At 62.8% G+C, this 13,916-nt stretch overlaps 1 protein-coding gene and 1 non-coding gene across 2 annotated transcripts in view; both read right to left on the bottom strand.

The window, feature by feature from the left end:
• Positions 1-13,916, bottom strand: part of RASGRF1 (Ras protein specific guanine nucleotide releasing factor 1) — a 94,893-nt gene that overhangs the window by 39,225 nt on the left and 41,752 nt on the right. Inside the window, exons 6-11 of the mRNA XM_026510612.3 lie at positions 11,747-11,826; positions 9,799-9,992; positions 9,483-9,592; positions 6,009-6,127; positions 4,200-4,360; positions 1,042-1,105 (exon numbers count right to left, since the gene is read on the bottom strand). Of these exons, the coding sequence (XP_026366397.1) occupies positions 1,042-1,105; positions 4,200-4,360; positions 6,009-6,127; positions 9,483-9,592; positions 9,799-9,992; positions 11,747-11,826 (728 nt within the window). The remainder of the gene's footprint in view (positions 1-1,041; positions 1,106-4,199; positions 4,361-6,008; positions 6,128-9,482; positions 9,593-9,798; positions 9,993-11,746; positions 11,827-13,916) is intronic.
• On the bottom strand, positions 3,525-3,685 carry LOC113263810 (U1 spliceosomal RNA). Its single transcript, XR_003319401.2, has one exon. It is a non-coding gene; the product is annotated as a U1 spliceosomal RNA (small nuclear RNA).

Below are 13,916 nucleotides of genomic sequence, written 5' to 3'. Positions count from 1 at the left end.
CTCCTGTGCACAGAGGATGTGACCTCTCTGGGACACCACCCTTCCAGTTCTGACACTCGAGAGTTTTAGGGTCTCTGCTGGGCACAGGACCCCCTGCTCTGGGGTGGCTCAGGGATGGGACGGTGCTGGCTGCTCAGAGAAGTGGGGTGTCTGCGTGTGAGGGTGCTGAGTGGGGAACATGTGGGGCCGGGCCTCCACCTCCCTTGGCCCTGGAGGGAAAAGGGCTTTGGGGCCTGACCCTTCCGCTTGAGTCTGGGCTTTTCCATGGCCCAGCTGTGGCCAAGATTAGAGCAGGTCAGGCCACCAAGAGCCCTCCAGGTAGATGTTACACGTTTGTCCTTCCCTTGGGGGCTGCATGGCCCGGCTCCCAGGGCAGGGGCAGGAAAGGTTGACCGGGAACGTGTGTGTGTGAGTGTGGACGGAGCCCCACGCCTCCCGCAAACCCCGTGATCTGAGGTGGTTCAGACGCAGCCCTGCTCTGAGGCACCCCAGTCTGGGGAAGGGCAAAGATGCAGAGTCCTGTTGGGGTCCTCCCCCAGGTAGGGTGGGGGGGCAGAAGGGACACGAGGACCAACGTCAGCCCGATAAACAACAATAGTGACTCTACCCCCCCACCCCCACTTAAAATAATGAGCACATTCCCCAGTGACGCCCGGGCAGGGAAATTCCACAGAACCCCCTCCCACCAGCTCACCTCCCACCTCCCCACCAGTCCCCCTCTCACTGGAGGACAGAGCCGTGCTGCCCTGGCCCTTTCCACATGACCCAGGGGAGCCACCGTGCATGGAACCCCTGGCCACGTGAATGATGGGTGCTCACGGAGGGTCTGTGACCCCCAAACCGAGCGGGGCCACCATGTTCAGGGGCCCGAGAAGCGTGGAGGGAACCGGACGGTGGATGGGGGCTCCCACCTGCCGGCTGGCCTTGCTGGGCACTCTGACCGCCGTACCTCAGTGCCCTCCCTTCCCCCCAACAAGACGGGCCGGGGCGAGCAGGTGTCGGCAGAGTGCACGCAGGCTCGCGAGCAGCTCGCACACCTACCGTCTTCCTCTGTGCTCTCTGGGTCCTCCAGCAGGGTGCAGTCGATGAGGGAGATGACCCCGTTCTGAAAGACAGCAGGGCCCACCTCGAGTCAGCAGGGACGCGCGGGGGCAGAGCCGCATGTATGGGGGTGGGACGCGGCCGTACAGGTGTGACGCGTATGCACACGTGTGTGCGTGTGTCGTGTTCCCCGTGGGTATCGTGGTTTTCGTGTCGAAGGACATTATCCTCACGTAAGAAGCCCCATGAAATGGATCAGGTGGGACCGTCTCACATGGGCTTCCCCCGAATGAGGGTCAAGGGACATCTGCGGGGGGGTGGGCTAAACCTGCACAGTCCGCACCCCCCAAGTCTGGGCCTCGACTTCACGTTACCAGTGGGGACACAGGGCAGTTGACCGGATGCGTCATGGGTCCTGTTCTGATTTTACAGGTAAGGGATGAGATCCGGTGAGGGGTCTCGCCCGAGGTCACCTGGCCGCTAGTGCTGGGTCGGGCAGAGCCTAGAGGCCTGACCTCGCCCAAGTCACTGGCTGGCTACCAGTTCCGAGGGACACCTGGCAAAGCGCCTCCCCTCCTCGAGTGTGGGAGCAGCTCCTGGGCGTGAGACGCTCCGACACTGTAGTGAGGAACAGTGACCCACGACTGTGGGGGGTGGAAGATGTCGATACCCCACGCCCCTCGGAAGCTGAGGTTGGCTTTCCTCCCCCTCGAGTGCGGGCCGGGCTGGCGGCCTGCTTCTCGGATGGCGTGCACCTCCTGCTTGCTCTCTGGGGGTCCCTCGGACCACGTGTTCTGGGGGAAGCCAACTGCCACGTGGGGAGGCCACCCTGGGAAGGCTGGTGCAGCCCCTGGGCCTGGGCGCCTCCCCGAGACCCCCACCCCCGGCCACCCAGCCCAGGAGCTCCAGGCCGCCGGGCTCGGCCTCTGTGAGACCACGACTGCCATGAGCCACTCCGTCTGGGGGTAACTCGTCACGCGGCGTGGATATGTAACGTAAGAACTGACGGCAGCAGAGACCCAGCCGTGGTGCTTGCAGGGCAGGCTGCCCCCGGGAGGGAGAGCGGGCCTGCAGGGGCGTCCAGGTGCCCCAATCCTGGGTCTTGCTTCTTGCTTTGCTCTTCAGCAGCCTCGGCGAGCCCTCAGCCTTGACAACCCGCAAAGCCCCGCGTTGCTCTGACAGCTTCTTCCTTCCGAAGACCTTGCGGTGGTTTTAAATCTTGCAGGTGTGTCCCAGGGCGTTGGGAAGCGGCCTTTCAGCCTGCAGTTTCGGAGCACAGACCCTGGAGCCAGACGGCCCGCCTAGGTTCAAATCCCCGCTCAGCCACTGGCGGGCTTCTAGACGCCTCTTACAGACGGGGAAGCAACAGTGTCTGCTTCAGCGGGTGGTTCTAGCAGGTGGGGGCACATCAAGTGCATAAAGACGGCGCCCGGCCGCGGTAATCAGTGTGCCAGCCTCGCCGCCGTTATCGTGACGTTCATGACGACGGCGTCAAGCGTGATGACACCTGCACCTGCCGAGCTCGTACCGCGTCCCAGGCGCTGGGCTCGTGCTTTGCACCCACTCCCTTAACCCTCACAACAGGTGAAGCAGGTGTTTTCACTCCCGTGGTGCGGTGGGTAAACCGAGGCTTGGCGGGGGCCCGCCAGTTGGAGCAGCACTTCCGTGTTCCTTACGCTAAGGGACTTCAGAAGCTCAAACACCCCCCACCTCTGGCCGAAGTAAGAGAAAACCCACAAACAGAAAAACACGTGCTTTCAGACTCAGGCTGCGCTCGACCTGCCGCACTGACCACTGTCTGCCGGGGGACGTCCCTCCTGCCCTGAGACAGAGCCTCGCGGCAGAAACCCCGAAGCTGATAAATACGGAGAGCGCCCCCTGATCTGTAGTCTGGTCGACACTGGAGTACTCGCTGTGAACTAATTTCCGCTCGCGCGGCCCACCCGCTAATTTGTCAACAGGCTCACGTGAGTACTTTCCCCGACGACACCGCTTGACCTCGCAGCAGCTCGCGGGACGTTACGGGCCAGGCATCCGGGGTCCGCCTGATGCTCTGGCACCTTCCGGCCCTTTCTGGGACGCACCCTGTTCAGACGCCAGGTCTGCCGAAACACGTTTGCGGGGGAGACCGTGCCCACAGGCACACCTGCTTCGCCTCGACTGGACGCCAGCCGCCTGCGTCCCCGCAGAGGCCCTGCTGGGGACGGTTACCCCTGTGCTGCCAATGGGGAACGGAGGCCGAGACAGGGGCAGGGCCTGAACTCAGAGCTGTGAGATAAGCTCTGTGCCAAGCTGGGGACCAGGAGACTCTGCCCGGAGGGCACCTTATGTACGGCCCGTGGTGTTTGAGCAGACGTGAGGACGGTCCTCCAGGGCAGAAAGACGCGGACGGTAGGAGCCAAGGCCCTGCGGTCTGTGAAGGAGCGGGGGGATTTGAGGTGCCGATTCCCTTTCACTTCCTTCCTTTTTGACCATCAGTCTGGGGGAAGGTGGAGTGCAACCCCCTCCCCCCACCACCAATGATGCAGTCGAGTTTCCCGCATTTGGGGAAATCGCAGGGGTCTGCCATCCAGAGGGCACGGAGAAGCCTCGACCTGGGCAAACCAGCTTCGTGGTTGTGGGATCTCTCCTGTCGGGTAAATGTTCCCCTTCCCTTTTGGGATGGGCCAGTTAGCTGAGTGTGTGGGGTCTCGTGTGGGTTCGCGAGGTCCTGAGGACCGGACCTGTGCCTGAGCCCCTCCGCGGCCTGCGGGTGCCGTGGTGCCGGAGACACCCCGGGAGCGGCCGTCTGAACGCCTTCCGCGTGGAGGCCAGGGAAAGGGTCTGGTGCTGTCTCAGCCCGGCCCTCCCGTGCAGCCTCGCACACGCGTGTGCGCACACAAACACACAAAGGTGCACCCTCAAGGCTTTGTTGGACCCGCGGCTCCTCTGCCGGGCACCAGTGGTTGCGGCCCCTTTGGGGGTCCCGACACCACTCACCCTCCCATTCCCCATGATCTCTCCAGAACTGTCTGCAGCCAGCTCACTCCAGCCCGCCTGTCAAACCAGCACACGCGTGTGCACTCCCGTGTCTCTGAGGCCTTGCGCGCTGTCCGGGCCCCGGGTCAGGGCACTGCCTGCCGTGAGCCCCCCGCGAGCCCAGCCCGAGCGGCCCTCACCTTGGTCAGGTGGAGTTTCCCACCGGAGCCTCTGGTGCAGATAATCAGATGCTTGGAGAACAGGAAACACTGCCGCTCGCCCTCCTTCTTCAGCGACAGAGACCCCAGGCGGCCCCGGGTGATCTTGCCCTTCTCAGACATGGGCACCTGGATGAGGGAGCCTGTGGGTGGAGGACAGACCCTGAGCCCAGCTCCCAGGGCCATGCTCGCCTCTGGCCCAACGCTGGGACCAGGGAGTCCAGGTTCCTGGCAGCAGGTGCGCTAGGCAGGACCCCCCTGCCCCCCGGCCAGGGCCCTGGCAGACGGAGGAGCCCTCCAGGGCAGGGCCCATGTGGCGGGCACGCAGGGCTGGGCTGGGTTCTGGGGGGGCAGCACGCGTGGGGAGCTGGCGCTGGCCCAGACGGGTCAGCACCATGCGTAGCCCTGCGGCCCGTGGCGCACAGACCTAACCAATCGGGCATGGTGTGCTGGCCACGGAGCCAGACGGAGCCCCATCCCGGACACCGCGTGCTGGCAGCAGGAGCCAGGATGAAGCCACTTGCCGCCCCTGCGCTGGCCCCGCCCCTCACACACACGCCACACGCTTGCTTTCCCACCTACACGAGGCCTCCGGGGTCAGGCACACGCACGCCCCCTCCTGCACCGTCCCCCTCCTCGGCTGCCCTCTCTATAGCTCATTACCGTGGCTCCCTGAGCGCCCCCCCCCCCCCGGGCGGGAAAGCCCTTCCTTTCCAGCCCATGAGCTCCTACTTGTCCTTCCCTCCCAGGAAGCCCTCCCTGACTGCCCCCACCCACTCTGCCTCCTGCCCACGTCCATCCCTGCCTGGACCCCTGCCCTGCGTCGGTCTACCCATGACTCCCTGCCCCCTGCACAGTCTGCTTCCAGAGGGTGGGGCAGGTCTTGTCTTGAGGAGTCCCCGGAGCCCAGCGTGGGCCCCCCACAAATGAGGCAGGCGCTAGTGTTGGATGCATGACTAACGAGTGAGAAAGGGCTTTCGGGATCCCCCTGCCTGGTTCCAGGCCAGCGCGGCCCCACGGGAGGGGAGGAAACACTCTGCTTGGGGAACGGGGCACATTCCTGGCCTGTGCGGACACTGCCTGTGCCAGGAGGGGTCCGTCTTTGGGCGTTTCCAGCGCAGGCGCAGGGGTCAGGCAAGTAGGCTGAGCCTGGGGAAGGGCACGGGGGCCACGCGGGGGCTCAGAGCAAAACTCCAAGTGGAGGACGCACGCAGAGCCGGCTGCCCAAGCTGGAGGAGGGCCTAGCAAGCCTTTCTTCTGGTCAGAGAGTCCCAGGGCCTGATAGAAAGACCTCTGGGCATGCAAGCAGAGGCCGCTGCCCACAGAACGCGGGCTCTGGGTGGGGCAGCCCTCAGGTGCATTGAAGCCCTGGCGTCCCCACGTGGGCGGCCAGTCCCTCCCCGCCCCTCACGGGGGCTGTGCCTCCTGGATGCGGATCCCCAGGGGCCAAGGATGATGGGCAGAGGACAGAGGGACTGAGCCACACCACCAGAAATGCTTGTGATCCAGGGGCCCGTCTGTCTGTCCTCGTCCTTGCTCCCTACTCTCTCCCCCAAAACACAAGTCGGCATTTACTAGGGTGCACGACAGATAGGCCAGGCCGTCTGGGAAGAAGAAGACAGACATCTCTGGAGGGAAGGAAGCTGCGCAGGCCCACAGCACCTGTACGTGGACACGACGCCCACAGCCCTGCAACGGCCCCGGGGCACTCCGCAGGCACGACACTGGAGGGGTCCCAGGGGCCGCCTGCCCCCGTGGTGGGGCCAGCTGGGACTGGGTGGGGGTGCGTACCTTGTCTCACGAAGGTCTGGCTGGTGTCCAGCAGGATCTCGCAGCCCTCGATAATCATGCGCTCGATGGCGAGGTTCTTCCGGATGTTCTCCGTCTCGCTCACTTCGTCATGCATTATCCTGCGGGGACAGGAAATAAGTCAGAGGCAGCAGGAGGGGAAGCCAGGCCTCTGGCCAGACCCAGCGGGAAAGCCTGGCTCCTAGGATTCTCGGAGCCTGCAGTCACGAAGGGGAGACGGCCTGCATTTATTGAACACCCACTGTGTGCTGGACACTCTACAGGCAAGTGTGGTCTCATTTTCTTCTTCTGGAAACTCAAGGAAGCAGGCGTTATTTCAGGGAAAAGGAAATGGAGGTTAGCAGTTAGGAAGCAGGTGTGTCTGATGTGAGAGTCTGAGCCATGTGCAACAGAATGGCAGCATGGGGAGGAAGACGGGAGCTCAGAAAACATCCTTTGTTCATTACTCTGCCCCTTATCCCACTACTGGTCTTATTTCCATCAACAAATCAATTTATCTCTGCCCCTGGGCCTTTGCACTTGCTGTTTCTGCTCCTTGAATGCTTGTTATGTGGTTGTTTCCTTAACGCTGTTTGGGTTCTGGAATGGCTGAGTTTGGAGCGCTGGCAATCCAGCTGGCTCAGGGACAGACTAACTTCAGTTTACTTTCACAGGAGGGAAGCAGGCCACAGCATGCCCCTGAGACAACGGACAGCTCTGTCCTGTTCTGACTGCCGCAACACTCCTCTTTTCCAGCAGGTGGCGCCATCTACCTACTTTTAAATAAAAGGGGGTTGGGGAAGAGGCGCCTGGATTTCCAGGGGTCAGGAAGATGATGAGTAATTTTGGGGGGGTCTGGAAGAAGTGCCCCGCCTGCTCCAGGAGAGGCTGATTCCACAAGTTAAGGGCTGGCAGTTTCCGCAGAGACGTTACCCAGCTCAAACCCCAGGACAACGGGAGGGGACACCTGTCAGGCCGGGTGTACGCTGGTGGAATCGGCACCCTGAGCAATTACGTCTCTGGCCCTCAGTCTCCCCACCTGTGGGATCTGGGGGCGAAGATGGGAGATAACCGACGTCTGGCGCACGGCGGGTGCTTCCGTGAAGAGCAGCGATCAGCGCGCTGTAACTTAGACATTATTTTTATCTGTTGTTTCTTCTGGCTATGGGACCCGGGCTTCGCGATGGGGCCTCGGCACCCCCAGCGATACTGTCCTCAGAGCCCAGGCCCCAGCCCGCCTCTGGGAGGGACGTGGGACCCAGGAAGCAGCCACGGGCGATGGGAACCATCCGCCTGCTGGTGGGGATTCTCCCCAGGAGGGCTGTCGTTCGTGAAAGTGTGGGAGGGATTCCAAAGCAGCGAACCTGGTTTGGCTGTGAGACCCGCGTGGCCTGCTGCTGCTGAGACCATGCCAGCCGTGGGCCGGGGTCTGCGTCGGGGACCAGGCTGCACGCGCAGCTGGGGCTCATGCACATGGGGAGCTGGAAGTGGAGCCGGTGCTCAGGGCGCCTGGCGGTGGGGGTCAGGAGGACAGAGGGGCAGGCCCAGAGGCGGGTGGGAGCCAGTCCCAGGGAGGTGGGCGTGTGAGCACAGCTGGGGGGCTGGAAGCTCTTGTGGCCCCCCCGTGGGCGGGGAGGGGGAAGGGCTGATGGTGCAAAGACAGGAAAGCCCCCTCTGTGCATTAGGGCTGAGCTCTGGGGCAGGTGCGGGTGACGGGGTGGGATGCCCAGGACCCCGGGAGATGGGAATCAGGGTCTCAGGTCAAGCACGTTGGGCGCTAGGACAGGGCGCCCCAGGGTGACGAGAGCCTCACTGCCTCACAGGGGCCCCCGGCCTTCTCCTTGGGGAAGAGTGTGCAGGATTTGGCTCCCTGGGACTCGAAAGGACAGAGGTTTCGTGAGTCGGCAATCACGACCTGCTAACACGCTTGCCCTGCCCTGGGCCAGCGGTCCTCCCTCTGCCCAGGGGGAGCCAAGGCCTGACCGGCTGCCCCTTGCGGGCCCGGGGACGCCTCTTAGGGCCACCGGGCAGGGCTGCGGTGGGTCGACCCTCCTTCGTACCTTCTGGCACCCTGTCTCTGGGCACAGGGCCCCTCCTCACGTCTGGCTCCCACACGGTGGAGCCCCCAGGGTCGTCTCACCAGTCTCGTGATGACCCCTGGTGTCTCGCTCCCCTGACCTCCATGCCCTGTTCCACTCCGGCCACCTCTGCCACTGCTGTCTAGCTCCAGTCCTCGCAACAGGAAGGACTCCCCTCAAACGGCCCCTCCTGACTTTCCTCCACCCTTCTGGCTGCTCAGCCTAGGACCCTGCAACCCCCTCTAGTCTCTGTCCCTCCATCTAACCTGCCAGACACTCCTGCCGGTTCCACCTTCAAAATGCCCCTGGAATCTGAGCCTCCGCCTCACCCATGGCCGTCTGCCGCTGGCCACCATATCCGTCTGGGTGACGCCTGGGGTGCTGGGAGGCACCTGGGTGCCCAGGTGTTTGGCCTGAGACCCGATCCCTCTCCCCCAGGGTCCTGGGAGCACAGCCCGCTCCTCCACCTGGGCCCCTCGGCTGCTTAGCTTACAGAGGGAAAGCTCCCCTGGGCTCTGGAGACTCGGAGGGGGCAGGTGTGGGGCCCTGACCGGAGGCCCCCAGCTCCTGTCCCCACTGACACCACAGGCTGCTGGCCAGAGTCTCGGGCATGTGGAGCCACAGGGTGGACACAGTCCCACTGGAGGACAGAGGGAACGGCCCCTGTGAGTGTCCTTCTACGAGCCCCCCGTGCCCGGTGCCCACCACCCGCGCCGTCCTGCCCGGTGCCCACCTGGGCTTGAGCCATCAGCGTCTGCTCGTGGGGCTCTGCTTCCCGCTGCCGATGGCTGAGCCCCTGCCTCCGAATCCTAACCTGAACACCAGCTCTTACCAGCCGGGGCTGAAACTCCCGGTGGGGCATCCTCAGCCCCGGCCTGGGGCCTGGCCAGGGGTGGGGGCGCCCAGAGGCCAGGCTCACCTGGACAGCTCCTCCAGTTTGGACTTGGCCAGGGTGGGGGTGCCCAGAGGCCAGGCTCACCTGGACAGCTCCTCCAGTTTGGACTTGGCCAGGGTGGGGGCGCCCAGAGGCCAGGCTCACCTGGACAGCTCCTCCAGTTTGGACTTGGCCAGGGTGGGGGCGCCCAGAGGCCAGGCTCACCTGGACAGCTCCTCCAGTTTGGACTTGGCCAGGGTGGGGGCGCCCAGAGGCCAGGCTCACCTGGACAGCTCCTCCAGTTTGGACTTGGCCAGGGTGGGGGCGCCCAGAGGCCAGGCTCACCTGGACAGCTCCTCCAGTTTGGACTTGGCCAGGGTGGGGGCGCCCAGAGGCCAGGCTCACCTGGACAGCTCCTCCAGTTTGGACTTGGCCAGGGTGGGGGCGCCCAGAGGCCAGGCTCACCTGGACAGCTCCTCCAGTTTGGACTTGGCCAGGGTGGGGGCGCCTAGAGGCCAGGCTCACCTGGACAGCTCCTCCAGTTTGGACTTGGCGTAGTCCAGGCTGTTGCGCTCCACGTGCTCGTGCGGGGTGTGCGCCAGGAGCTCATGCAGCGTCAGGATGTACCTGGGGATCTGGGGCGGGGTGGAGACAGACGGAGGGACGGAGTAGCAGCACAGAAGGACAGGAAGAGAGAGGGGGAGGCAGAGAATGGCCGTCAGCTGGGAGGACCCCTGGAGCTGGGCCGTCTGGGACCAGAGCCGGGAGGAGCCGGAGGCCGGGCGGGCAAGCTCAGGACCAGGGGCGCCCCGCGGCCCCCCAGCACCGGGCAGGGCGCCACCTGGAACATGGGGTAGGTGAGGAAGGTCTCCAGCGTGCGCTCCTCGCAGTCGGGCTTGGCCTCGTAGTGCTTCAGCAGCTTGTCGAAGTCGCGGTTCTGCTTGCAGTGCGCCAGGATCTGCAGGCTGTACTGGTGATTGCGCACGAACTCCTGGTAGATGTTCAGCATGGGAAGCAGGATGTCGAACAGGTCCGCTGCAAGGGAGGGCGCTCAGCGGGGGCTGTCTCCGACCCCTCCCCGGGGAGCACGGCCCAAGGGAGCATCACCCCGAGGAGCCCCCCGACCCCCACCCCGGGGAGCCCTGGTGAGGGGGGGGGGACGCCGGCACCCCTGCCCCCTCCAGGGCCAGAGGGGCGGGCCCCAGCAGAATCACAGTTGTAGAGACCGGCCCGTCCAGTCTGGCCCCCGTGTGTCAGAGGCCCCCCGACAGCAGGTGCAGAGGGTGCTGCCGTGGCCCCCACCCCTCCGGGCCGCGGGCACTCCCCGTGGGCTCCCAGCTGGGTCCTCCCTGCCAGGAACCACTCTCCGTGGAGGGAGGCTGCCTCGTGCACAGGCCACGCCCCACCCCGTGCCGGGCCCAGGTGGGGGTGTAAAGGACGGCCCCCAGCCTCACCCATGACACCTCTGAGGGGCCGGCCCAGCTCCAGTTCCAGAGTTTCCCAGGGGTCCAATGATGCCCCCGGTGTAACTGTGTTGTGCCCCCACTGCCCCCAGCACTGGCTCCCTCACTGGGTCACATGGAGGGCTCCCCAAGAGGCCTGCCTCCCAGAGTGTCCCCCCTGTGACAGCGGTGATGACCGAGGTCACAAGGTGAGTCCGCAGCGGGCCTGGAACCAGGTCTCCTGACTCCCTATTCCAGTCTTCCCGCCACACCTCACACCCTCCTGAGTCTGGTTTTTTAGCCGTCTGTCCCTCCGTCCATCCTCACCTGTCCTTCTGGACATCTGCCCCTGTCCACCCTGCAGCCCCAGGGTCCTCCTGCCCTTTCAGCCCCCCAGAGCCCAACCAATCTCCCCAAACTCATCCTTCAACACTTGATGGGTGGGGTGGGCCCATGGAGCCCGAGGCTTACAAACCCCATTAAGAAAGGAAAGACCCGGAACCGGAGCTCCTGGGTAGGGCCGTCCACCCCAGCAGCCAGAGGGCTCACCCAGCAGCTGAGGCCGTAGGGGCAGCCCTGTCTTTCCAGGGCCGCTCACATTCTGGCTTTGGGGAAAGTGGGGGACAATGACTTGAGAAAAACAACAAAAAAGTGCCCACCCACTCAGAGGCCTCCGTGGCCTGAGGGCAGTTCTTTGTTCCAGAAATTCTATTTCTGGAAACGTATCTCAGGGAAATACTCCGTAAAAAGGAGAAAATGTCACACACGGAGCTGATGATTTCTAGCAACAAGAAGTGGGACCGACTCCGGAGAGCCGGTGACGGGCGTGGAGCAGTACACAGCCATCAAAAAGCCCGCTTCCAGGGTAACAAAACACTTGTGCCATCAAGTTAAGTAAAAAAAAAAATTAAAATAAATAAAAAAACAACAACCCACAGCAAGATTCAAATTGTAAATTCAGTATGTTTGCAATTATGCAAACTGGGAAAAAAAACCCCAAGATCTATGCATAGAAAAAAACTGGAAGAAAGCACACGGAGATGTTTATGGCAGCTCTCTTTGGAGGGAGAACTATGATTGATATTTTTAAACCTTTCCTACTTTTCTGGATTCTCATATTTTCTCAAACGGGTACGTCGATATTATTTTTAAAAGGAAAAAGTAGATAAGTAACTAAAAATAGATGGCTTCCTCCTAGAAATGAGGTTTTTGCCCACGTGTGTTTCCTCTTCTCCCCGAGGGATTCAGGGGGCTTGCGAGGGGCCTCCACCGCGCTCTGGGAGGACGGGAGTGCCGGCAGCCTGGAGGGCGGCCCTGGGGAGGGACGTCGGGGGGCCGGCTACTCACCCAGGACCAGGGTGGGCCAGCTGGAGATGCGGGCCTTCAGGCCCTGGTAGAAGATCTGGTGCAGGAACATGATGGTCTCGCTGCAGGGAAAGCACAGGGTGAGCTGCGCTGCCCCGAGCCGGCGGCACCCAGGGGCCGGCGGGACCCCAGCAGCAAGCTGCTTCCTCCACGGAGCCCCGGGCGAAAGCCCGTCAGCAGTGCCTGCAAGCTCGTGGGGCCCAGTGCTGGACGAGTACGCAGGACTCCGTGTTAAAAAGCAGTGGAGAATTCCAGGACGGCCCCAAGTAGGGCTCCCCAGGCCGGGGCTGCCAGCCTCCCTGTGCCCCCCAAGCTCTTGCCATCTGGGAGCGACCTTGGGGACCCCAGAGGAGCCCAGGGCTCTGGAGAATACGGAGTAAAGGCCGCCGATGACGTGCGTATTGGGCTGTGGCCTCAGACCCACACGACGCAGGGCTGCGCTCAGCCTGGGCCCCGATCCTGGGCTGCGTGGTCTTGAGCAAGATGCCGAGCATCTCTGAACTTCACATCTTTCTGCACAAAACAGGGAGGTGAAAGGTAACCCTGCAAGCAAGGGAACGATGTCAGTACCCAGTGCATAGCGGGTGCTCGGTAAACGCTAGCTCTCCAGTGCCCTTTGTGGGACAAGTTAGGGAAGCAAAACACCCAGTGTTCCCCCAGCACCAGCTCTGTCACTGCCTAGAATGCCCGGGGAATGTGCGCTCCCCAGGCAGCCACTCTGGCACCCCCTTCCCGCCCACGGCTCCCCAGGCAGCTGGCCCCAGAACAGCCCCAGTCTGTTGTCACAGCTCGTCCTCTGAGGACATGGGGACTTCTTGTCTCCGCGGGGGAGAGGCTCTGGCAGCCCCTTCCCTGCCAGCTGTCCCTCCTCTGCTGCCCCTCATCACCCTGGCTCCTACCACCCTGGAGATCTGGGGGTCTCCCTGGAGGGTCTGGGGCTTGCCTTGGACCAGATGGGGCAGTGCAAAAGGATGCTAAGGTCGTGCACCCTATTCTCGGATGGGAGAAGTGAGGCCCCTAGAGGAAGAGTTGGGGCAGCCGGAGCCTCTGAGCCTCTGCTCTCTGCTCACACGCCCTCCCCCCCCCCCCGGGCCCTGGGCTGTCCCCTCTCCCAGTGCCATGTGTCCCCGGGGGCCTCACTCCCTCAGAACCACAAGGCCAGGCGGGGGTGGAAGGCGCCGGGGGGCACGGGCCTGCGGGCAGCAGAGCATGGGGTCTCCCTCGTGTCCGGAGGGGACCCGAGACCTCAGGGGAAGAAGAAGGGAAGGCTGAGGGAGAGTCGGGGAGAGAGACACCCAGACGACACCTCTGGGTGGAACAGCAAGGCCTCTAACCTGGTTTCATCTGCCAGACGCTCAGGATGGAAGGAGAACATGGCGCCCGAGAGACTGTCAACAAGATTCCAAGCAAAGGAAACGTTCTGAGCTCTCATTCCGAGCGTGGGTCCTGTCACCATGGAGACGCGACTGTCCTCTCCCTGAGGTCCCACGAGAATGGTGCCCCTGGCCTGGTGACGCACTGATTCCCCGACCAGGGCCACCCCGAATGGCTGAAGTCATTTTCAGTTTGAGGCAGCAGGTCCCCTACAGAGGGACTGTTGACGGGGCTGGTTTCTGTCTCTCTGCGGCCCCTGAACTAGTCTGTTGAATGAACAAACACGTACTGATCCCGAGAACGTTGGCCGGCCACGTGTGAAGACCACTTGGACAGTTCAGAAGCCAGAGACTGACCCAAGTGTGTGTGAGAATGCACAAAGGGAAGAACGTCTGATCTGAGATGGGAAGACTGGGAATCAGGGGACTTTCGGTTCTCCAGGGAGCCAGGCAGCTCTGGACTACCCTGAGCACAGCCCCAGCAACACTCAGGGGAGCCATTCCCAGGCACCTCCAGCAGACAACTGCCAGGATGCATCAGGGAGGAAATGCACCTTCTTAAATTCCAACACTGCACGGGCTACTGTAATAGCATGTTAGGAACATCACAAGCTAGGGCTATAACAATACAGTTGACGAAGCCTCCATTTTTAAAGTACAAACTGAGAGAATTTCACCTGTAATCCTACTACTTAGAAGCTACCATCATTACCCATCTCCTAGGAAAATAAATGGATCTTATTTTGATTTGCTTTAAAAAAAAATAATTGTTACGTTCA

This window comes from Ursus arctos, unplaced genomic scaffold, assembly GCF_023065955.2.
Source record: "Ursus arctos isolate Adak ecotype North America unplaced genomic scaffold, UrsArc2.0 scaffold_28, whole genome shotgun sequence".
Taxonomy (NCBI): Eukaryota; Metazoa; Chordata; class Mammalia; order Carnivora; family Ursidae; genus Ursus; species Ursus arctos.
This window is presented reverse-complemented; position numbering and strand designations above follow the sequence as displayed.